At 44.8% G+C, this 25,620-nt stretch overlaps 1 protein-coding gene across 7 annotated transcripts in view; it reads left to right on the top strand.

The window, feature by feature from the left end:
* The window catches only part of PDE4DIP (phosphodiesterase 4D interacting protein), a 204,184-nt gene that overhangs the window by 159,174 nt on the left and 19,390 nt on the right, over window positions 1–25,620 (top strand). For 5 of the 7 annotated variants that reach the window (XM_061183609.1, XM_061183602.1, XM_061183604.1 and 2 more), the window contains 12 exons: window positions 4,706–4,938; window positions 7,583–8,018; window positions 10,134–10,326; window positions 11,189–11,308; window positions 11,931–12,459; window positions 13,944–14,179; window positions 15,209–15,260; window positions 16,379–16,593; window positions 17,193–17,345; window positions 23,186–23,437; window positions 23,767–23,898; window positions 24,583–24,702. In XM_061183609.1, the coding sequence (XP_061039592.1) occupies window positions 4,706–4,938; window positions 7,583–8,018; window positions 10,134–10,326; window positions 11,189–11,308; window positions 11,931–12,459; window positions 13,944–14,179; window positions 15,209–15,260; window positions 16,379–16,593; window positions 17,193–17,345; window positions 23,186–23,437; window positions 23,767–23,898; window positions 24,583–24,702 (2,671 nt within the window). Of the gene's footprint in view, window positions 1–1,082; window positions 1,250–4,705; window positions 4,939–7,582; window positions 8,019–10,133; window positions 10,327–11,188; window positions 11,309–11,930; window positions 12,460–13,943; window positions 14,180–15,208; window positions 15,261–16,378; window positions 16,594–17,192; window positions 17,346–23,185; window positions 23,438–23,766; window positions 23,899–24,582; window positions 24,703–25,620 lie in introns of those variants that run through there. The other 2 variants (XM_061183605.1, XM_061183606.1) reach the window with 2 other exon arrangements.

Below are 25,620 nucleotides of genomic sequence, written 5' to 3'. Positions count from 1 at the left end.
CTACATAAAAGAGAACCTTGTTGGGCAACCTGACAGGCTACCCAGGTTGTGACACATCAATGACCAGCAGATGACACTTCAAGAGCAAGCCCCTGTCAAACCTCAGAACTTGGTACCCAAGGCTAAAACATTGTTCCCACCGACCATCAGTGAAGGTGTAACCAGCATTTTCTCAAGCTCAAGAGTAGAATGTCCTAGACCTCAGAGATTAAGTCACCAATAGTGATCCCATAGCACTCACTGGAACTCCTATGTGTCTTCACCTTGCCCAGTGACATTTAGCAATCATATGTCCTGGATGGACCAGGCCTGCGACTCTCTGAGTTTTTAAGGGGAAAGTGGATCATTGGTATCTGTCCTTCTGCAGAAGCAGCTGGGCTTTTCCAGTGATAGGCTCCTCGGAGCTATTAGGAAAACTATAGGGGACATGAGGCTTTCTGGGTCTGCCTCTTCATCTCCTGCGTAAGAAAAAGAGGAGACGTCTAATAAACCAACAGAAAGACCCAAGTGAGCAGTCCCCAAATCTCACAGGATTTGGCACAGTCTTTGACTCTTGAGGACACAAGCAGTTGTCTGGAATACCTCACATCCTCAGCACCGTTTCTTTACCTTCTACCAAGATTCCCTTTTTGCTGCTCTAGACACACCTGACCCTAACTTCTCCCTTGAGTTCCTGCGTGAACTCCACTTCTCTTTTTGCTTGGACAGCTTCTTCTGAGTCCTCCTAACCGGTGCTTGTAATTTTAATTATGTACACCACTGCCCCTCTGGACAGATCACTTACCTCTCACTCCCTGATTTCACTGAGGATCTTGGGTGAGAGAGAGGGATCTGCAAGATGAGAAAATATCCACTCTAACACAGAGCTAGACTGGGATGTCAGCAGGTCACTGATGGTTATTGCTAGTCTAGATCAGGGTTAACTTCAGAATAAGTGAACAGGAGACACAGATACGGAGAGAACCAGATTCCGACTGATGTGGTCCAAACTATGCCTGATAGCGTGAGTTCTTCACTCTGCTTCTCAGTTATAGGCAAACTGGTTTGTAAAGTCACTTCTTCCTCAACCTTCTTTTCTATAGCCGAGCGTGGAGAAAATGATCAGACCACATTTTGAGGTCAGTCCAAGCCTGGAATAAACCTTTACATTGGGGTATTTGTACTTCCCTTGCAATGTCTTCCCTATCACCTGGCATAGGAGATATTTAATAAGTTAGACAAGTATTTACCTGTTGGATGAAAAATATCTTGGGTAAGCACTGTTTTTCTCTGTATCCCCTTTCCTTGAAAATCAATCTTCAGTTTTGGGGAAGGAGGTGTGTGAAATCATTGTAAACTTACTTCAACTTTTCTGAGGTTTGTTGGTGTGACTCTCCTGCTACCAATTAAATAAAGCTTGTTTTGTCCTAACTGTTTTGTGTCCAGATTCTCAAAAATGTGTTTGCTTGTTTCCCGGGAACTGGTCCCTTAAGATTGAGCTCTGAGCGTCTCCTAGTTGTGTCCTTGGGAGGTAGACCTTATTCTCAACACCAAGCTCCCTTCCTACCTCAAGCATACGCACACTTCCCCTAACAAACACATCCAACTTTGTGTGCCTTTTAAGGCAAGAACCACCTCTTGGCCAAAGCAGATTGCTTCATCTTTATTTTTGGACTCACCCTCCTCAGGAAGTGCCAGGCCTGGCCATGATGGTAATTGTCCTCAGATACCTCTCACACAATTCCATTCCCAATCAAATGTAAGATCTGTAACAAATACCTAGGAAGTTCCTGTGAAAGAAACTAGGGTAATCAATCATTGCCTTTCTTTGTTCGAATTTTTGCAATGGAGAAAAGTTAATCAACAATCAAAACCGCAAAGGAGAGTCAGTGATGAACTTGAAAAAAAGATCATTTTTAATACCCTAATGCTGTCTGAGAAATCAATTACACTGTGGGAGGTATGAAGGAATAGGACTAAAACAAAACCACTCTATTCAAACAAGAGATCAGATCTGCACATTGATCTCCATGGGGCAAATGAAAAACCAGCACACAAAAAAGTTGAATTATACCATGGAAGCAATAGAATAGATGAATTAGGAAATGTGAAAAACAACAACAGCAACAACTACCTATAAGAGACGTAATTAACAATAGAACTAAAGGATTCATACTACCACCACATACACTGGAAGCCCTGGGGTTTTACTTCCGGAAAAACAATAGAAATACTAGCTTTCCATAGATGTTAAAGAAAAAAAATAAAAAGGTTAGATCCTGAGTCACTTTTCATGCATTTACATTTAAATTTTACAGACAAGGCAGCTAAAGTAAACTCCCTTGGACATGGAAATATGAAAAGGCAAATTAGCCTGGGAACAAATCAGACCTCTATTTTCTCATTTAAAAGTAAGAAATCAGACCAGATGAACCTTAAGGTCCCTTCTGGTATTAACATTCCATGGGTCTTATTTTTTCTTTTTAAAGAAAGTAGGTATATTTAAATCAATAGAAGATAACATACATCTAGAAGGCACTTTAAAAATAGATGGTATCATTAAAGTTAGACATTTTTAAGCAGAAGGAACCTTAAGGTTTAGAAAAGAATAAATGTGTCCATATTCAAAGCTGATGACATTGTTTAGTTAGTTGCAAAGAGTTTATTTAGAAAGGTAATGTCACATAATTTAAATGAAGGGTGAGGTCATAAACTTTCAAAAGTGGTTTTATCCAGTCCCCCTTCCTTTATTTTGACCCAAGTGCTTCGTGGCACATGCGGGGATGGCCACCAGTCCAACTAAGCCTGGCAGTAGAACCATAGAAACACATTCGCAGGAGCCTCTCAAATCGCAGGCTTACAACCCCAGGTGGGATTGGATGCCTAGGAAATGAGCACCTGTGTGAGACATCTCTTTCTTCTTTGACATGGGTGCGTATCTCGCACATCTCTTTACAACCTCAACTGCTATGCTACTAAATGCTTTTACACATACATGCCATATGAATCAACCCCACGACATACCTGAAACCTAGATTTTATCATGCTGTTACGAGGTCCAAAGCAACAGTCAATGGCTTTGTGCCAAGCCAAGCAGCTGTTAATCACTGATCCATTTAAGCTCCTCTGAGCCCTGTTCTGTCCAATATATCAATATTTCTGACCTAAATGAAGCAATAAAGCACATAATTAATTCTACAAATCATCCCTAATCAAGTGGCCACTACATGATTTATGGAGATGCACATAAATATTTTGATGACTTTGATGATTGTGAAATGATTCTGTATAGCCGGAATGAATTTGTGACAGGTACCAGTCATTACATTTATAGAGATAAAAGAAAACAATATGACCCAGAAATAGCTGTGGGGAGAGTTGGAAAATTGGGAGGTCAAAATTGACGTGAAGTTAAGTAAAACCCCAAAATGCTGCCACTGAAAAAAAAGAAACCAATATGACATTGGGATATAAGATTAATATTTGACAGACAGGCAAGAAATTCACATACTAAAATGATTAGTCATACACTAAGTAGATTATCAGACTCATGTTTTGGTTTCTACACTTTTAAAAGCATGGGAAAAGCTGGAGAGGAGCCCAAGACGAACAATAAAAAAGTTTAAAAGTTAAAAAATTAATTTTAAAAAATTATTTATTTTTATTTTGTTTATTTTTGGCTGCGTTGGGTCTTCGTTGCTGTGCATGGGCTTCTCATTGCGGTGGCTTCTCTTGTTGCAGAGCGTGGGCTCTAGGTGTACAGGCTTCAGTAGTTGTGGCACGCGGGCTCAGTAGTTGTGGCTCACGGGCTTAGTTGCTCCATGGCATGTGAGATCTTCCCAGACCAGGGCTTGAACCCATGTCCCCTGCATTGGCAGGCGGATTCTTAACCACTGTGCCACCAGGGAGGCCCTAAAATATTGTCTGAGGAAAAACTATACAATCTGCTTTAGTTGAAACATTAAGGAGTAACTTCAAGAGTATCCTCAAAAAACAAAGGTGATGGGAAATTGCTTCTGCTTGTTTTCTTCTCACGTGCTTAGATTTGTAGAGAGAGTTTGGCTGGCAACATCAGCATAAGGTGATAACCGACAAGGGAAATTGGTTGCTAGGCAGGTGGCCTCACTTTAACTTCTCAGCAATTGTAGAGTGTGATTCTCCTGTTGCCAATGAAATTAAGGTTGCTTTGTCTTAACTGTAGCTCCACCTATACCCTAATTCTCTGACTATGACTGCTGATTCCTGAGTGCCCAGATCCTTCCTCATAATCATCCTTTCTGGAGTCTGAGTTACAGCCTCAGGCTTTGAGCTTTGGTATCTTAGCCATGATCTTTGCAGTCAAGGACTCAAGTGTTGAGATGATGAAGCTTCCTGACTGGTGAGAAGACTCCCGGACAACTCTGTCCCCTCAGAAAGAGAAGAATCACAGCATCCACACTCTCCAGTCCTGTTTAAACCTCATTTGTTTGCTTTTGTTTTAAATTTGTTGTGTGCTTGTGGTTTTTTCCTCACCCACCTCTGCCCGTGGCAACAATTCTCCCTGCTTGTGTGGTATGTCCTCTCACCCAAACCAGTTTCTAGGGCCCTTGTGGCTGAGGAGTCCTAGAGGGGGAGCTCCTTTTAGGTCTGCCTGTTTTGGTCCCCTAGAAGGCTGCCTTTGTGATCTGATGTTCCTCGTAGATCCTCTTCAATGCACTAACTTCTTTAAACCATGATTTTCTTTCAGCTCATCAAGGTAGCTTTGGAGAAAAGCCTGGCAGCTGTGGAGACCCAGAACGTATCTCTTGCCCCTCCGTCCACGACAGGAGGGGACAGTAACAGGGGTCTTCAGGAGGAAACGCTCCACCTGAGGGCTGAGATTCACCAGCTCTTAGAGGAGAAGAGGAAAGCTGAGGGGGAACTGAAGGAGCTAAAGGCTCAAATCGAGGAAGCAGGATTCTCCTCTGTGGCCCACATCAGGTAGGATGTGCACCAGAGAAGGGGAGCCCGCTGATGGAGAGGCTACCATAGCCAAGGGACTCACCTTGCTGCTGCCAAGGCATTTGTGCTGCCATGGGGCTTCTTGGTCCACATGCCATGCTCCGTGCATTAATTGTTCTACAGATTCTTAGAAAAGTTAATAATATTGGATAATGGGGATTATCAATAATTACCATTCAAACTATTCAAATAAATCTGGTCTTAATTCAGTATAATAATGTCCATCATTAGCTATACATATGACTGTCATGAGTGGAAATCTCCGAGTTGTATGACTCGTATTGCTCTTTTGAATTGACTGTGACATGTAAGGAATCTTCTGCTACCCAAGATGCTTCACTGCTATATGCAGAACCAGAATAGTCCATGAGGAGGAGGATTTATACAGAGGCCCTTCCACCTCCACTCAGCTCTCTCTCAGCAGCACAAATCCTTAAATCACAGAATAACAATTTTAATAATCTCTGCTGTTTTATTTACTTTGCAGAAGTGGTAAGTAGCTTATGCATTGGCTAGATTGACCACTCTGTCTTTAATGGCTTTTTTTCAAAAGATGCTTGGGGAACATGCTGATAACGTAGGGCTAATCCACTTAGTCATTCATCCCTGAGGGGCATAATCATAATGGCCTGCTGTTTAGAACACAGCTGTGCAGATGTACAACTTCTAATTCATGCCCTATTGTTTCCCTGCCTATTATGTGCCACTTAAATGTCCCTGAATCATAGAATAATATTAGTACAGAAGAGGACCTTGGCATCCAGCATAATGTCTTATTTCATAGTCGAGGAAACTCTGGCCTAAAAAGTTCTGGTAACTTGCTCAAGGTTGCATAATAGTCCCTGGCTAGACCCCTGGCTCCCAATTATTAAATTATAAACCTTTTCTTCTATACTGTATACTTTGTCAAACAATTTTTGAAATACTCTTGTGATCATCCTGAATGTTGGTTCTTTTACTCTGAATTATCATGATATTTCTTTTCTTAAATTCTACTTAAGTTAAAGCTTAAGTTTGACTTAAACTTTGTTATGTGTAAACTTTGTTGTGCTATCATGGGTGAGAACAATACATCTCTTTTGATCCTACAGTTGAATATACAATCCAACCTAATGTAGTACCTTCATGAATTATTTTCCTTTTTCCTCAGAGTTACTAACCTAAAACTGATTGAACTCTCCATCCAACCTGAAGCACCACTGATACTGTAGAAGATAGAATCTGTGTAATTCGTAGTCCCTCTTTTGAGATTTTGTTGAACATTGCTGTTGTTAGTTTGTATTGTGAACACAGCAAATATAAAGTTATGACATAATATTAAATATTAAATATCCTTCTTTATACCACACGTGTGCCCCTTTCTTTCCCTTTTACACATCAGTTTTGGTAAAATACCTGTCCCACTTTTCTCCATTGAAACTCTCATAGATGATCTCTCTGATTCCTGTGTCCTAAAGCATTTTCATCCTTGATTCACGCTAGACCAGCTCTGCTCTATTCCAAAACTTCAGGATCTGAGAAACCCAGTCTAGGAGCATAGCCAACTGCTGGTCCTTCAGGCTATGAATTATTACTTCCTTTGCCTCTTCTGGTCAGCAGTTCTCAATTTAGTGTGCTTAAGAATCACCTGTGGAACTTAAGTAAAATGTCGATTTGTAGGCCTTAGCTCTAAAGCTTTTTAAACAAGCATCACCTAGGATTCTGCTGTTAGTATTCCTCAGGTCTGCAGCTAGTATGAGCAGAATTAAATCACTTCTCTGTTGCAGACACCGAGCTAACCATACCACTTATGTAATTTCATGTAAGCATCCAATAACTCCACTAGGTCAGTGTTAGAGGTTAAGTGAACTGCCTTTTTAAGTAAATTGCCTTTTTAAAGCCATATTTTTTATTGCTTCCACCCAATCCTAGTGAAATATTTGGTGGGAGGAAAGGCTGCGTCTAGAATGTCTTGGTGAAAATTAGTTATTTAGTCCATTTTATTTCCTCAACAAATATGAATATTTTATGCACAGCCGGCACAGTGGAGGTTCTGGAGATACAGGGTGAACAGGACACGCAGAATCCCTGTTCTCATGAAGATGATCTCCTATCACAGGAGCCAGACGTAAAGCAAATAATTAACATAAGTACATTTGATTATAGTTGTGATTAGTGTTATTTATTTCTTCTGTGTGCCTAGATCCAAATTTCTCATCCAGTAGTTGAAAAGTGACTGATGATAACTAATAGAACTGTAGAATCCATAATAATAAATTTGTCCCAATGTCCTTTTTATTTTTTTCTTAACAGTGTAGTTACCCTTGTTTATTCCAGAGGTCACTGAAAATTAGAACATGAGGCTGCAAGCATGAGTAAAGACAACTAGACTGGGTGTCTTGAGTCCTAGATTTTTAGTGATGATGCTGCCACCAAGTAGCTATGGGAGTGTGGGTAATCTCTTGCTCTTTCTGAGCCTTGGTTTCCTCGTGTATAAAATAAGGGAGTTGTTGTAGGTCTCTGAGGTCACTTCATGCTCTGGGGTGTCTCTGAGTCTCTGATGGCCTGAGGTGTGGGTAAACGGGGCTATTAGGAACTGAGGCCAAGACCAGACCTGGCCCCTGATTATGTATGTTTCCTGTAGGAACACCATGCTGAGCCTTTGCCTTGAGAATGCAGAGCTGAAAGAGCAGATGGGAGAAGCAATGTCTGATGGATGGGAGATTGAGGAAGACAAGGAGAAGGGCGAGGTGATGGTGGAGACTGTGGTTGCCAAAGGGGGTCTGAATGAGAATAGCCTTCAGGCTGAATTCAGAAAGCTCCAGGGAAAACTGAAGAATGCCCACAATATCATCAACCTCCTCAAAGAACAGCTGGTGCTGAGCACCAAGGAAGGGAATAGTAAACTTAATCCTGAGCTCCTTGGGCACCTGGCCAGGGAGATCGACAGAATGAACACAGAGCTGGTTTGCTCTTCTGGAAAGCACCAATGCCAAGAAGAGGAGAGTGTGACCATGAGGCCTTGCCCCAGACCCCAGAGCCTTAACCTTGGGACTGCCTTCACAGCGGATACCCACCAAGTAAGTGTGGGATTAGATGGAATGAAAGACCCTTGGAGAAGGGTTGGAAATGTCAGTTTCTACCTTAAACAGTTCTGCCCTGTGGGTCAGGAGGTACCAAGGGAAGGGCACCTTTGCACCACAAGTAGTGGTGATAATAGTCCTCACACATCAACCTTTAGAAAGGTTTTTTACAACATCATCTTATAAATATTACATGAATAATTAATTTTCCATAAATATTTGAGTGCCTAATTTTCCAGATAAGAGACTAGACATTGGAAGCAGGCAATAAGGCTTTGTCTCTGTCCTTCAGGTATTCAATATGGTGGGAAAAGATGGCACAAAACCAGATCATTTCAATAGGATGCAATATAGGGATACATGGGGTTTTAAGGCAGCCAGACAAGTGGTGGGTAATGACGTCTCTTCCTTATCACTGCCATTTTCATCACAGCTCATCACAGGTGTCTGTCCCTGAGCCTCAGAAGGAGTTATCAGGATCCTCTAAGGGGAGGCAGCTGAGCTGAGGATTAAGTAAAATGGAGACTACAGAGGATTCTTTTTTTTTTTTTAATTGGGGTACAGTTGTTTTACAATGTTGTGTTAGTTTCTACTGTACAGCAAAATGAAGTAGAGTTCCCTGTGCTATACAGCAGGTTCTCATTAGTTATCTATTTTATACATATTAGTGTATATATGTCAATCCCAGTCTCCCAATTCATCCCACCGCCCTCCCCCTTTCCCCCATTGGTGTCCATACGTTTGTTCCCTACATCTATGTCTCTATTTCTGCCTTGCAGACCAGTTCATCTGTACCATTTTTCTAGATTCCACATATATGTGTTAATATATGATATTTATTTTTCTGACTTACTTCATTCTGTATGACAGTCTCTAGGTCCATCCACGTCTCTACAAATGACCCAATTTCATTCCTTTTTATGGCTGAGTAATATTCCATTGTATATATGTACCACATCTTCTTTATCCATTCATCTGTCGATGGACACTTAGGTTGCTTCCATGTCCTGGCTATTGTAAATAGAGCTGCAATGAACATTGGGGTTCATGTGTCTTTTTGAGTTATGGTTTTCTCAGGGTATATGCCCAGTAGTGGGATTGCTGGGTCGTATGGTAGTTCTATTTTTAGTTTTTTAAGGAACATCCGTACTGTTCTCCATAGTGGCTGTATCAATTTACATTCCCACCAGCAGTACAAGCAGGTTCCCTTTTCTCCACACCCTCTCCAGCATTATTGTTTGTAGATTTTCTGATGATGCCCATTCTAACGGGTATGAGGTGATACCTCACTGTACTTTTTATTTGCATTTCTCTAATAATTAGTGATGTTGAGCATTTTTTCATGGGCCTCTTGGCCATCTGTATGTCTTCTTTGAAGAAATGTCTATTTAGGTCTTCTGCCCATTTTTGAATTGGGTTGTTAGTTTTTTGATATTGAGCTGCATGAGCTGTGTATATATTTGGAGATTAATCCTTTGTCCGTTGATTCGTTTGCAAATATTTTCTCCCATTCTGAGGGTTGTCTTTTCGTCTTGTTTATGGTTTCCTTTGCTGTGCAAAAGCTTTTAGGTTTCATTAGGTCCCATTTGTTTATTTTTTTTTTATTTCCATTACTCTAGGAGGTGGGTCAAAAAAGATCTTGCTGTGATGTATGTCAAAGAGTGTTCTTCCTATGTTTTCCTCTAAGAGTTTCATAGTGTCTGGTCTAACATTTAGGTCTTTAGTCCATTCTGAGTTTATTTTTGTGTATGATGTTAGGGAGTGTTCTACTTTCTGCAGAGGATTCTGAGAGGACAACTGGGCAGGAATGCAAGGAGGGATGAGTGGAGGTTTCCACCCCGTCTCTCTTCAATCATTGAACAAACATTTACTGAGAGCTCCTCCTCGTAGATTCACTTGGCACCATGCTATGTGTTGTAGATACAGAGATGAATAAAACATTACCCCAGCTCTCCAGGAGCTCATTCCGGAAAGCAAGTAACTGCCAAATGGGATGAGGAGTGCTGTGACAGACACATGAATAAAGTCCACAGGGTTCGCAAGGGGAAGCAGCTATCACTGCCTGGGGGATGAGCTCAGACTGCCCTGACCCTGTGCTGGCTCTTTTCACAGCTGGTCAACCGGCCCCAGGCCCGTAACTCTGGACCTCAGTCAGAATTTAGCCTCCCAGGATCCACCAAGCACCTGCGCTCCCAGTTGGCACAGTGCAGACAACGCTATCAAGATCTCCAGGAGAAGCTGCTGATATCAGAAGCCACTGTCTTTGCCCAGGCCAACCAGCTGGAGAAATACAGAGTCATGTTTAGTAAGTCTTAAGTTCACGTCACCAAAGTGTCTGTCTTCTCCCTGAGAAGCTACATGCTTTGCAGACTTCACTTTTCTTCCCCAACCTCATAACAAATTTAATCCTGACCATGACCCTAGGATTGTGGAAGTGGATACTTAACTTCAATTTGCAGATGGCAGAGAAGAGTAAATGAATAAATCAAGTTTGCAGTGACAGTATAGGGAGGAATTGGACTAACACTTAGATTTGCTGATTTCTGGTACAGTCAACAAACTGCCTCACCTCTCTCAACGTATGCTAATTGCTTCTCTTCTGCTCCTCTTTGCACCACATCAGATTCTTAAAAAATATACCATCATTGTTGGTCTAGAATCAGCGCTTTCTAATAGAACTTCTGCGGTGACAGAAATGTTCTATACCTACGTCACATGTGGTTATGGAGAACATGAAATGTAGCTAATTCAACTTGGGAATTTTAAGCTTAATTTTAATCCGTTTAACATAAAATAGTCACATGTGGCTAGTAGCTACCTTACGGAACAGTACAGATCTAGATGTCTTTGAAACTCTGAATTAGTTCAGCTCCATTCAAACATTTACTGAGCCCCTGTGAACAAAGCATTTACTAGTTTCCCTGGGGCTTCCAGAGATGACTTAAAGATATCTGTAGATGGGATCATCAATGGCAGGCTCATCCTGGTGGAGGGAAGTCCTGCTGTCTGGAGCAGGTGGTCTCTTCTCCCACCTAAGTCCAAAGCAGCATCTATCCCACTCTGGATCTAACCTCCCTGCACCCTAAGGGCCAGGGTATGTGCCACTGAGGATGAGGGTGTATGTGGGAAATTCAGATACTCTGTAACACCCCCTGTCTCTTCCTAAGCAGGTGAATCCTTGGTGAAGCAGGATAGCAAGCAGGTGCAGGTGGACCTCCAGGACCTGGGCTATGAGACTTGTGGCCGAAGCGAGAATGAGGCTGAGCGGGAGGAGAGCACCAGTCCTGGTAAGAGCACAAGTATGGGGTTCACCTTCCCTCCCTGGAGGCAGCCTTCACACTTGGGTGCTGTTGGCCAGTCCCACATGCAACGAGGAGTAGGGATGAGGGGGTGTGGTAGACTGAAGAGGACACAAGACCAGAGAGGGACAGGAAGTTTGGAGGAGAACTCTTGCCCAGAATGAGGCTGAGTGTGAGTTTGAATTTCTACAATTAGTTTTCAGCATACTGCTGTTAATTAAAATAAATGTTCTATCCAACTGATTATTATAGAAAAAAATACTAAGGTCTATTTATTAATGAGAAGACCAGATGAGCTTTGGGGGAACAGGCAAACCATAAGTTTAAAAAAAATATTCTTCTATTATAAAAGCACTGTGACTATAGGGACATCCACCAAATTGAAATCAAGGAGAAAAACACTTGAGTAAAATAGAAGGTGACCACACCTGACTTGCAGGGCTCTTGGGAGGGTAAGAAATAGTGCATTCGAATGTTAGTACAGTGCCAGCACTGAATAAAGTACTGCTTCAACTTTTGCTCTAGTAATTATTGTCCTCAAGACCTTGAAGGGAGTGGCCTCAGCAGCATGCCCAGCTTTACTCAGGAAGATGTCTTTGTCTTTTCTCAGAGTGTGAGGAGCATGACAGCCTCAGGGAAACTGTCCTAATGGAGGGGCTGTGCTCTGAGCAGGGACACCTGGGCTCCACACCGGCCAGCCCCCCTGGAAAGAAGCCTTTGGAGAGCCAGCTAGGGAAGCAGGAGGAGTTCCAGGCATATGGAAAGTCAGAAGACATCTCTGTCCTATGTAAGGACATCAAAGATCTGAAGGCCCAGCTGCAGAACGCCAACAAGGTCATTCAAAACCTCAAGAGCCGGGTCCGGTCCCTCTCAGTTACAAGCGATTATTCATCTAGTCTGGAGAGACCCCAAAAGCTGAAGGCTGTTGGTACCCTCGAGGGATCTTCACCTCATAGTGTCACTGATGAGGACGAGGGGTGGCTGTCTGATGGCACTGGGGCTTTCTACCCCCCAGGGCTTCAGGCTAAAAAGGATCTGGAGAGTCTGATCCAGAGGGTGTCCCAGCTGGAAGCCCAGCTCCCGAAAACTGGAACAGAAGGGAAGCTGGCCGAGGAGCTGAGATCAGCCTCGTGGCCTGGGTAAGGAGGGTACTCTTTGGACCATTACTTGATTGATGATGTCTAAGTTTATGTTTGAAGGAGGGTAGCCCGGGCAGGTAGAAGAGAGAACCCATCAGGGCAATCAGAGGAGCACCTAATTAAATGGTAGCACTAGGTCTGAAGAAAGGACACGTGACCCCTGCTGGGAGATACCAGGTCCCTGGGATTTCCTCTTAGGAATGTATTCTTAAAGTGACAGGATATATGATATACGTAGTAAGACTGGAGTCAGACTTCCTGGGTTCGAATCCTAGCTCTGGGACTTACAGGCTATGCAACCTACTCAGTCTTTCTGAGCCTATTTCTTTACCTATTAAATGAGGATAATAAGAAAACCTATCTCAAAGGGTGGTTATTAGGTTTAAATGAATTAATACAAGTGCTTATAATAATGCCTAGCATATATTAAAGCTCTCAACACTTATTTGCCATAATTATTATTGTTATTGATACTTTATGGTTGAAAAACACCGGGGTAGATATCCCTCTCAGTATCTGGGTTATCTATGCTGAGTAACAAACCACCCCAAAGCTTAGGGGACTGAAACAATAATTTATGTGGATTGCCTGGGCTTAGCAGTGTAGCTCTCACTTGGGGTCTCTCATGCGGCTGCCATCAGATGGAGGTTGGGGCTGGAGTCACTGAAATGTCTGGCTGGACATGGCTTCTTCATTCATGTGTCTGGTGACGTGGTGCTCCTTGGCTTCTCTCTTTCTCCATGTGGCTCCTTGTCTTCCGGGGCCTCTCCTCCTGGCCTGGGCCTCTCATAGTATGGTGGTCTCAGGGTAGTTTCACTTCAGCATGGCAGCTGGCTTCCAAGTGGAAGTTGCCAGGCCAGTTAAGAGTGACTCCTGGACTTGGTGCACTGTTACCTCCACCATGTTACCTTGGTCATGGTGGTCACAGAACCCACCCAGATTTAAGGAGGTGGAGAATAACCTGCCCGATGATGAAAGAGGGGCACAGCCACATTATAGAAGAGCACATGGAATGGGAGCTTGAGTAATGGCCATCTTTGCAAAATACAGTCTGCCGTAATATAGATGGTCTTTGAAGTAGAAGACATGAAAGGACCTATTTGGATTTTTAGTATTTATTGAGCATCTACCCAATAACTATATTTAGTATTTATTGAGTATCAACTGTGAGTCTACACTATATCGGTGCTGTAAGGGATGTAAAATATGGCACTGTATTTACCCCCACAGAACTTATTTTTCATTTTTGGACACATGACTAACACATATAAAACAGTGGAAGAATGGTGGCATACCATGTTGTTTGATGCAAGTTTGTCAGAACAGAATTTACTCTTAAATACATCCTTTGGTTTTTGTGCCAGAATTCAGCTTAAACTGAGGAACTCTTAGAGATGTTCTCACAGAAATGACTACAGAAGCCCCCCATAACTTAATTTTCACTCTTTTCCATTCTTACCCTTTCCTCTTCTTTCCTACATTAGGAAATATGATTCCCTGATTCAGGACCAGGCCCGAGAACTATCCTACCTACGCCAGAAAATACGAGAAGGGAGAGGTATCTGTTATCTTCTCACCCAGCATGCGAAAGATACAGTAAAGTCTTTCGAGGACCTCCTAAGGAGCAACGACATTGACTACTACTTGGGGCAGAGCTTCCGGGAGCAACTTGCTCAGGGAAGCCAGCTGACAGAGAGGCTCACCAGCAAACTCAGCACCAGTAAGTTGGCCACAGGGCTTTCGGACACTCTCAGTCCCTCCCAGAGCCCAGCCCCAGGTGACCGCCACACCTCCACCACAGCCTTTTAACCCAGGTTCTGCTTCCACTTCATTTCCCAGGGGTCATTACAGAATCAGGACTGGCCAGTGGGAAGCACTGAGGAGGAACCACAGGGTCAGAGAGGCCATGATTACAGCATCATTTATGGAATGTGACCTTTAGGGAAGGAGGCTGAGTCCATCTAGTGCTAAGGGGGAGAAAGGGAGAAGAGATCAGAGGACTTCACTGTAGTTAAAGGAACCCTGAACCGAGACTTGCAATACGCAAGCTCTAGCCTGGATGCTGCCATTAAGTTTCTCTGGGCAAATGACTTAACCTTTTGGTATCTCTGTTTCTTCATCTATTGCCTGGTATTGCACATGAATGTAATTCAAATACAGATGAAGCACTATGCCCTTTTGAACATGGTTTGGGCACTGAATGTCATAGTACAAGGGCTAGGAATATTGGTAATTATTGAAGCCCTTGACTTAGAATTTCCTGAGAGCACCCGAGGGAGAACAGCAGGATCGGTCTTGGGGGCCAACCATCCCACATCCTAGTGGCAGGTGCAGAGGTGGGACAGGGCTCTTTGTCATCTCCTCAAAGCAAGAGTAAGTTCTACATGAAAGCTGTGATGGGTCACAGAGCTGGTCCGTCTGGGAGTCAGTCTGTGGCAGGCTTGGAGGCTGGAATGTTCCAGAGGGAAGCTAGCCAAGTGCCTTTTAAACTTTTTTTGTGTTGATTTAGGGCAGAGGAAGTCATGATGGTGATTACCAGGTCAGGGAAGGTCTGCCTGGTGAGCTCAGGAGAACCTACAGGTCTGTTCTCTAAAGCTACAATCTGAGGTCTCCCAGAGTAATTCTCCCACATATCCTGGACACACATAGAGTAGTCACTATTTTGCACCCAAATCGGCTCCTGCATTTATAATGTGTGAAGTGAGACCTGTTTAATTTCTTACTGTTTCTTTCTGAATTTGGTTTGCAGAGGATCATAAAAGTGAGAAAGATCAAGCTGGACTTGAGCCGCTGGCCCTGAGGTAATTCAAATAGGATCTGGTAAAGGAATCAGGAACAAGGCCTAAGGGGTCAAGGGTGGCTGCAGTTTCACAAATCAGGGGGAAAAAGGAAAATGCTGATTGTAGTGAATTCATTTATTCATGGAACACATTACTGTTCTTTTTAGCCTTACTCTCTTTTGATATAGTTCTATTGATTTCTGTTTGTATATTTATTCAAATTAGTAACCTAGATTTATTATTATATTATTAGCTTAGTAACCTAGAGTCAGTCTGACTTAAAAGTAAACTAACCAGGTTTTAAGGGTCCTTGGCACCCCAAGGATCTCCTCTGCTTCCCCACTGTGTGTTTAAAGACCAAGGTGTGCTTTTTGCCAAGTTGGCTTACCCCAAGTTGAGTTGGCAGCTAGTTTAATGGCCACACAATTTCCTTGGGAAAAAAAGAATTGTATTACAGTTCCTAATTTAAAAAAAAGTGCTTGACGTTTCAGATCCCCGGAGGCTACAGCATCTTAGGAACCAGTTTTCACTGAGTCACTGAATATTATCTCATTATGTGCAATAAAATGCAGGCTCAGAGTCCTTTGTAGTCACTAGTTCACGCCCCTTTGTGTCGTGAGTGTGCTTTAGACCACTCAGTGCTTCTCAAAATATCTGCAGTGAAGGACAAAGTATTTTTTTTGTTTGTTTTCATTTCTAATCCATCACAGACACACACATTGTCTGTATCTCAGTCAACCAGATGATTCTACTTATCATACTCCCGGATGTTGTGGGAACGCCACACTGCTATGTTTCTCAAGGCTTACCTTGCATTTCTGTACTTATTGGAGACTGGGAACCAAGAGTTCTCGGACTCCAGCTGTCCTGGGGACCATACTTTAAGCAGCAGTGCCTTGGAGCGCTAGCTGAGCCTCTGCTAGTCCTCAGTGTATTGTGTGGCCAGTGCACTGGGTAGCTCTCGCTCTCCTTCCCTCTGCACCTGACCTACTTTCCACTCCTAATCAGAGATGGGTAATTTCGTTTACCCTTTGCGGGAATGGTCTCCTTGGCTTATGTGGCTTTTCCCATGTGCCCTAGTCAGGACTAGCTAGTCCAGTGACTTTGGGTTCAGCTGTTGTCCTCCTTCACCCCACTAGGCTCAGCAGGGAGCTGCAGGAGAAGGAGAAAGTGATTGAAGTCCTGCAGGCCACGTTGGACGCGCGGTCCCTAACGCCCTCCAGCAGCCGTGCCTCCCACCGGTCTCCCAGCAGCTCTTCCTTCTCGTCTGATGAGCCGGAAGCCTGCTCTGACATGGACGTAGCCAGCGAGTACACACACTATGAAGAGAAGAAAGCTTCACCTGGTCACTCAGGTAGCCTCTACTTTCTGAGTGGAACCACCTTTATCTAGGTTGAGAGGAGACCTCCACATCCAGGCCCTATAGATGCACCTTGGTGTGTATCAGGCTGAACCATGCCAAGCACAGGCCCCAGTGGGTCAGGATCTTTGCTTTGCTCCTGACTCTACAAGTTACCCCTGTCGCTGGGTCTCCACCAGCATATGGATGCTGCTGTTGCACCAGGCGAACGACAGTGGGGAGAGTGAGATTACAGAGGCTTCTCTTCCCCACTGCCTCATGAGCATACAATCTGTCTGATTGACCTCCTTTTTTAAGATGGGATATCTTATCCCTCCAGCTAGCTGCAGTTCCTGAACCCCTGAGTTTCCGTGGGTGTCCACAGATGCTGCTGGACTCGCCTGGTATTTTTGGAGGTGCCATTCTCATGGTTTCAGGCTCTGAGCCCCACTCTCACCTCTAAGGTGGCTTTCCTCACTGAAGGAGCTACCTGCCAGTAAGGAGTGAACACCGCTCCCAGTGCTTGTGCTTGGCTCTGCCCTGGTTAAATATAAGGCCAGATTCCAGTTCTTTGTAGAACATCAAACATGTTCTTTCATTCATGGGTTTTGTAGATTCCATCCGTCATTCGAGTCATTCTGCTGTACTGTCTTCTAAACCATCAGCAACCAGTGCATCTCAGGGGGTTAAGGCCGAACCCAGCAGCAACCCCATCAGCTTGCCAGCTCCCCAGAATCCCCCCAAGGAGGCCAGCCAGGCCCACCCAGGTATGCAACTGCCAAGGGGGCAGGGTCTTCATCTCCTCTTCCTCAGCTGCCTGTTTGACTTTTCTTCAGGGACAAGAAAAGCATCATTAGGAGCTTATATATCAATACATCAAATCCTAGACAAAATCAAGAGACCATCCAAATTAGCTAATAGTGTCTGACTACTCTTTGTTTGAAATATTTTAGAAAAGTCAATAATCCACAATAGACTTTGATCTACATATCAATTTTGACCAATAGTTGGCTAATCATTCTAAAAGAAGCATCTTCATTTCTTTCTCTCATTTCACCCTGGGAATCAAAGAAGCAAAATGTTTCTCCCAGGATTACTGTAGCCAAAGAACAAAGGGAAATTTACATCCACTGCTTCCTTATATGTGTTCCCCATTTTATCTGCAGAGGAGCCTCTACAGTAGGTAGGGCTGCTTACTTCATAGCTAAGGATGCTTCAGTATCCTTAGACAAGATTCTGTTCATATTACATTATCATTCATGGGTTTATGAATGGGTTGGTAGTCCTTGATGTGTATATGGTATGTGTCTTGGACCAATAGTTGTACATTTCATTTACCTGCCTCAGCTTAGTTACCAGGGGGTGCATTGTTCAATCACAGCTCCACACCAGCAATGGCAGAGAAAGGGAAAACCTTGTTCTCACCTCCTACCCCACAACAAGATGGGCTGACTGGCTGCCTTCAGTGTGGTTGTGGTGAGGTTGGACTCATGTAGAGGTGCCCCCAGAAGAACAACACTTTCCTTCTGCCACCCTTGTCTCTCTTGAGGACAAGTCAACCAAAATCTTAAGAAAAAGAATGTGTTCAACTCTTTCTGAGCCTGGGCTCAAAGTTTCTGGGCCAGAGTGGGCAGCAGCTAAACCAGGAAATCATGGGGAAAAGCTATTCACCTAGCACTGTAGACATCTGTGTAAATGCTTTGGGATCAAAAAGAGCAGAAGGTCAGGGGTTTTAAAATCAGAATGCCTCCCTGAAGGAGGCCTGGTCTGTGTCACTTGGTAATTCAGGGGTCTTTGCTGTACTGCTCTGATACTATGTCAGTATCTTGGGGTAAGGGATGTTTTTCAGAACGTGATCATTGTCTTTCACGTGAGACATTCTCCACAGGTCTGTCTTGGTTTCTTCTCCCTCTGTGGGCTACCTGCCCTATAACTCTTTTTAAGAAGAGGAGACAGATTCAAACTTCAGAACTTCCCAGGGTTCCTAAAGACCTGTCTATAGATGGACTGCCTAATGATCACCTGTGAAGATTTTTTTAGAAACAAATTTCTAAGCCCTACTGCCAGAGTTTATGATTCAGTAGATTGCATTAAGGATGAAAGAATCCACATATTTCAAGAATTTTTCTTAAATTATTTGAATGTCCAGAAAGATTTGCAAGCCATTGTGTCTAAGTCAGTATGCCAAGGCTTTTATTTTTCCTTTGGTGAATGAATACATTGATTTGGGATTCTGAAGTTTGTTTCCATCAGTGTTGAATTACATGCATTAGTCATGCAAACTTCCCCACTATCCTAGTCTACTTCTGCCCTCCTCAGGATGAGTCCTGTTGCTTTCAGAAGAGGAGTTCTAGGTGTAGGGAGAGTCTTGTCACAAGGACCAGGACTAGCATATGCTGGTAGCAGCACCGCAGGGGCTCTTGAGAGCATCCAGGCACAGCCATCCTCACCTATCCATGTCCAGATGGCTATGATGGGGCTTTCATGGCTGCCTGGGTTATGGTAAAGCCACCTTGCCTTTTGTAGCCAATTGTTTTCAAGATGAGCATAGAATGTGTATGCAGGATAGCCCTGGCAGGGAAGGGGGAGGAGGGGGTCAGCTAGGCCAGCCTCTTGGGTAACAGTGCTTCCCCTTGGCCATCTCAGTCATCACCACGTTGAATGATAGACACTCCCCAAGGAGATGTTTGGTCAGGGAATAGTTTCACCTTCTCAATCTTTCACCCATTCTTTTCTCTGACTTCCTCTCTAATGGTTTATCTCCTTTCTCCCTAACTCTCTGTTTCTAGGCCTTCATTTTCAATCCATACCCACGCTGGTTAGCCTTCCCCAGGCACCACTGCCCTCAGCTCCGCCCAGCTTCCTGCCTTTCAGCTCTGCTGGCCCTCCCCTCCTTGGCTGCTGTGAGACACCCATGGTCTCCTTGGCTGAGGCTCAGCAGGAGCTGCAGATGCTGCAGAAGCAGTTGGGAGAAAGTGAGCACTTCCTGCTGCATTTGTGTTCTTGCGAATGATGAACCCACACTGTGTTTCTCTGCATGGCTTTGGCTGGATGGCAGAGTTTTAAGAAATAACATAGGGGTACACGTTATCAGTGGACGATTGAGGGAGAGCTGTGCTTGCTGTTTTTGGAACTATATTTACTGTTATCTTTCTCATGTGTGTGTCTCATCAGTTAACAGGTATATACGTTCATCAGGCCCTAGACCTGGTGCTCTCCCACCGCTGACTGTGTGGGGTACCTTCCGCCAAGTGCGTTGAAGCCCTGACACATTGGCAACATGTTCACTGGCAGGGCACGGGAGAGAGGTTTTTTGCCTACCGACGCAGGACGAAGTGGCCAGAAAAAGATGGCCACATTCAATGGGATCATTTCCATGGCAATTATATCCTCCTCTGTGAAATATTTTTAGTCAAGTTCAAATTCTGACATCATCAGGTTCGGGGCTAAAAGGATGGTGGAGGAGGGATTAAGAAGGGGTGCCAAACCTCTCTTCCCCTTACACGAGGTTAATTTCTGTTTCTGCACAGGTGACACGAGAACAGCTAGAACCCGAAACACAGGCTGTGATGTCTGATTGTGAATTCTGTCAACTCCCAGATATAATTGATGTTATGTAGTCACAGAATTCATAGAATATGTAGTCATCTTTTAGAGAAAGGTTTGATGTAAATATGGGCTGGATGCCACATCATAAAACATTTTGTTTTATTTTAAGCTATAAGCTATCACTTATCACTTATAGCTTAAAATAAGAACCTCACGTGATGAATTTGCTCTCTAGTAGTGCTTAAAAAAACTAGAAAGCAATTTGAAATTACCTTAAAACCACACTCTGTGCCTGTAAAGGAGAGCTTGGATGAGGCAGAAATTGATGGTAGGGTCACTGTACAAAGGGTGTCCAACGACCTAAGACCACAGCTAGGAATCTGCATATCTGAAGCCCCAAAGGTCATTCGGATCGGCTTATTTATCAGCTCTGAAAATGGATACGCTGTCTACTCTGACATCAGTTTGATTTCCAGAACCAGCTAGACTGAGTCTATTTTTAGAAGAGTTTGTACATCTTCCTTTCTGCAGGAAGTGAAGTCTAAGAGGCTACCTTCTGCTTATCAGCGTTACACAGGTACAGCAACCTAGGTTTACCTACCAACGTGAACATGGTTTTACCCTGTTCCCTGCCAGAGCAGTAACTAAAACTCAGGGAAGTGAGGTACTTGTTCAAGATCACTAGTAACTGGGAGAAATGGGCTTGAATTCAGATCCTCTGCTCCCAGTTCCATATTTCCATTATACCTTCTCTATCTAGAATGGTTTTGTTACAATCTTGCTCAGAGCACAGAGCTGAGCTCAGCTGAACAACTCTGGAGGCCCCTTGCAACAATCTTTTCTCTCTTTAGAGATGAGAGGAAGGTGCTGTTCTCTCTGATCTAGAACTTGCTACTATAGCACACCTGGAAGCAACAACTGATGGATAACAAATTTGTTCCATGCCAAAAGGCAAGACTGTTCTCTAGATTACCTTTCTTTTCCTTGACACCTTTTCCTTCATCTTTCCACACTGTCAATTTGTCTTTGCCCAAAGGGAAAGATGGAGGAAGGAGAGCACTGTGCATGAAAGGGTCTGTGATGTGGGTTGAACTGGAGTCATATCCAGTCTGTGCCATTGGCCAGAGTTTGGGTGGTCCCAGCCTTGGTGAGGAAGGCTGTAGCCCTTTCTTTTGCCTTGTCAAGCACAGTCCTCACCAGCGCTCCTCCTTTGCTTTGAAACAAGCTTCCAAGTGGACAGTGCATGGCGGCTTCTCAGGCCACTGTGGGGCTAAAATTTCCTTGTGCAAGAGTCTGTCTGGTGTCTTTGCATGGTTTAGGGCATGTGCTCTGTATCGTGTGGCCGGGAAGACTGGAACATGAGAATACTGATCACTGTTACTGATAGACTTGGCACCTCCTATGACCTTGGTGAGATAGTAAGCTGACTGTCGACAATCACTGATTTCCCCCTCTGCCTGTGTGGGGTTGGGGTTGAAGGAGGTGTGAGAGAGGCAGGAAGTCACATTCTTTTAAATACTGACTATAGTTTAGATGCTTACGTGTTTCATCTCCCTCTTTAACTTCGTGTGATCCTAATGAATATCTAGTATTTTGCTAATTGGGGAAGGGAGACCCATGACAATACTTCTCAAACTTTCCTGCCTACTAGAATCAGCTGGGATGATTTTAAAACATCCAGTGCCCAAGCTGCACTGCATACCAATCAAGGTAAAATCTCTGGGGGTCCAGGCACCAGTACATGTTTTTACATTGTCTCAGATGATTCCAGTATGTAGCCAAATTTGAGAAACAGTTATAAATTAGGATCAAAATTGACAACTGGGCTTCCCTGGTGGCGCAGTGGTTGAGAATCTGCCTGCCAATGCAGGGGACACGGGTTCGAGCCCTGGTCTGGGAAGATCCCACATGCCGCGGAGCAACTAGGCCCGTGAGCCACAACTACTGAGCCTGCGCGTCTGGAGCCTGTGCTCCGCAACAAGAGAGGCCACGATAGTGAGAGGCCCGCGCACCGTGATGAAGAGTGGCCCCCACTTACCACAACTAGAGAAAGCCCTTGCAAAAAAAAAAAAAAAAAATTGACAACTGCCAATTACATTAATCCCTCAAAGGGGGTTGGCTTGGTTAGAGGGAACCATGACCTCACTCCTCACTCCTATTTCTTAGGTGGAGATACCTGTTTACTCTGCTGCCCATATTGATAATCCCTGGAAGAAAGTAGTCTTCTGAATGTGAATATCCTAAACTATGGCCCTGTTCACCTCTTTCCCTCTCTCCACCAAGTTGGGCTTCTTTTTACACAGAAGCAGAGATAATGGGAAGGCCCATGGTTTCATAGGATCTATGAAAGCATCAGCCTATGAAATGAAAGGTCCTCCCTCCCCCATGGAAGAGTGTTCATGACTCTTCAGACCTGAGTCTAAAAGTCTAAATATGATGACATATTTCAGTTCCTGGAATCATGTTGGGTAAGAATGAAATCACCTCTTGCCTTACCTAGAACCTCCCCCAGCCTCAGCAAAGAAGTTCCTCACTCTGGAGTAACTGGGGCCACCACGTCTAGCTGGATTTATACCCCCTTTCTCTTCTGACAACCCCGAAGGAAAACCGAAAAACTGGCAGTTTAGCTCTGGGTACAGCAAGTACTCATAGGGACACAAATATTCCCGTTCACAGGTGTGCTCAATGCTCTGGCCCATCACACTCTTAACCTCTGACTTCCCCAGTGAGTTCTACTTCTGGAACTTCCCTGGATTCTGTCATGAGGAATTATCACAGGAGCCAGGATTAGGGCCACTGGACTTCCCTTTTGTGTACACTGGTGACTTTCTGATACGTTATTCATCCCCTACCTCTTGGTGTCTCATGCTAGCAAATACAAGGGGTGAAAAGTTATAACGTCTAGGATGGGAATCCTCATCTAATTGGTATTTCACAGCAGACTGGGACCTCTGATAGCCCACGTGTCCCCTTTAGTGTCTGTTCTTAGCGATCACACGCTTCCTTGCCGATCCTTCTGTTCTGGTACTGCTTCTCATTCATGTTTCTTTCTGCCCAGGTGTCAGCAATGTTCATCCTGCTTCCCCAGCCACATTGCCGACCAACCATTTAGAAGCCAGCTCTTCCCACTACCTCAACCCTGCCCAGCCCCTCTCTCCTCTGAGGGGCACCATAGAACTGGGCAGAATCCTCGAGCCTGGGTACTTGGGCAGCAGAGGCCAGTGGGACATGATGAGGCCTCAGAAAGGGAGCATATCTGGGGAACCGTCTTCAGGCTCCTCCATGTACCAGCTTAACTCCAAACCCACAGGTAAAGCACAAAGCCGAGCAGGTCAATTATTCTTCTAAACCATGTGAAACCCCTTACACTTACCAGTTACCATGGTAACTGTACATGTACACTTACAACTCCCTTACACGTACCCCTGTATGGGAGGAGGCCCATGGGGCTTGCTTAGCATCAGCTGTCCTGATGCCAATTTACTCTTTACACAAAGTCAGCTGAGCTCCTGCATGCCCATGTGAGAGGACGGTCACGTTTAGGGATCTTACTGGCCCAGCCCCACCTCCCATATGGGCCCCACTAGTGACTGGGATTCTCCATCTCCCACCTCCTCCCGTCCTGCTGGGTGACTGCAGGGGCTGACCTGCTAGAGGAGCACCTTGGTGAAATCCGGAACCTGCGCCAGCGCCTGGAGGAGTCCATCTGCATTAACGACCGCCTGCGGGGGCAGCTGGAACACAGGCTCAGCTCCACCGCCCGCGGAAGCGGTAGGAGAGGCCCAGGGCTTCCTGCTTCTGGTTTTAATTAGGGAGCTGCTGAAGGGCAACCCCTAGGCAGAGCTTCGCAGACTTCAAAGCACCGAGGTCTGCTTTTCTGTATTTGCTCCTTACAGTCAGCAAGGCAGGGGGGCAAGTACTATTCTCCCGTTGCAGCTGTACCTGAGCTCAGAGAGTAGCTTTCCTCACGGCAGATCTAACCAGGTCTGGTCCCCAGAATCCTCTGACTTCTCATCCATCCTAATCTGCTCATATTTGCCTGCTGACTTCTGTGCCCTGGTCCTGTGATTGGCAAGTGGTAGAGCCAGGTCTGCAGGGCCTCTCCAGACACTTACCGAGGTGGCCTTCCTCCCCACAATCTCCCCCAGGCTGCTGACACTTGGAGGCCGTCCCTTCCTCATGCCCTTGTCCTGCCCACACCGCAGCAGCAGCTATTTAGGGGAAAGGGCCTCCTGAACAGCTACAGCCAGGGCACGTGATAATGCACGCAAAGAACCCACTCAGAGGAGCCGCACGAAAGCCAGGCATTCGGCCCGTCAGGCTTTAGGCCCAGGATGCGAGCTCTCTGGGGTTTCTGCTGGGCTGGGATAGTATCTTTGGAGATACAGAATGAGCAACACAGAGAGCGTCTGTTACCCAAATGTGTAACTTGCCTGCTTGCACTTCCTGGGACAGGACCCACCTCTAACTTCTACAGTCCGGGCCTGGAGTCCACACCTCAGCTCTGCAATGAGAACAGAGTCCTTAGGGAAGAAAACCAGAGGCTTCAGGCTCAGCTCAGTCATGCTTCCAGAGGTGAGTGGTCAAAAGCCACAAACTGTGGTTACTCTTAGGTCCCTTTCCTCCCTGGCCATACCAGTCACCAACTGGAGAAGCAAAGAGACAAGGTGGAGAGAACAGAGCTACCCAGACCCACCAACCTCAAACTCCCATAGCTATTTTCAATCTAGAAAGGGCTACTTCCTGACAATTCCCAATCACGGGCCCTTAGACTCCTAGGCTCCAAGGACAAGGCGCTCTCGGAAATCCACCACCTCTGTGCAACCCGCCTGCAGATATTCAGTCATTAGCTTTCAAACTGCACACCTTAGTGCCTGTTCTACCTGCCCCCAGCTCACAGCTAGTTTGGACCCAGGACAGGGAGCAACTTGAGGCCTATATACTCTCTCAGGTTTCTCCAGACTTGGCAGCCGTTTTGTGTGTCCCTCCCAGTGCCGATCTGCTGTCCCCGTATCTTCTCACCACCTCCCTACTCATACACTCAGGGCTCCTCTTTGGTCACTAGTCCTCATGAATCTGTGTCTGAAGATGCTAGCAAAATGTCCTCCAGAGCTTTCCCAACACTATTCAGTGGGCATCCACTTGTGGGCCTCATTTCCTGTGTGGCCTGGTGGGGCAGCTGACCTTAGTGTTAATTGACTTAATGGAATCAATAAACTTTCAATTACAAATTATTTTTATTTACAAATATTTATTGAATCGCCATAACAGACAAAGAATAGTGGCTAAGAGGATTAAGCCCAGAATGAAAGAATGCTTGTGGGAAAGGAAAAAGACATCAAGAGATATTTCTAAATTAGCCTCCTCAGAGCAAGAAGATGTGAGAGGAGTGATCCCTGCTTGGGAAGATAACAGAAATTATAAGATAAGGGAGAAGGCAGAACTACTAAACTACCATTGCATGCCTGGAGAGATCAGAACAGACCTCACAGG

Source organism: Eubalaena glacialis, chromosome 3 (assembly GCF_028564815.1).
Source record: "Eubalaena glacialis isolate mEubGla1 chromosome 3, mEubGla1.1.hap2.+ XY, whole genome shotgun sequence".
In the NCBI taxonomy this organism is placed as follows: domain Eukaryota; kingdom Metazoa; phylum Chordata; class Mammalia; order Artiodactyla; family Balaenidae; genus Eubalaena; species Eubalaena glacialis.
The sequence above is the reverse complement of the archived record's forward strand: the minus strand, read 5'-3'. Positions and strand labels throughout refer to the sequence as shown.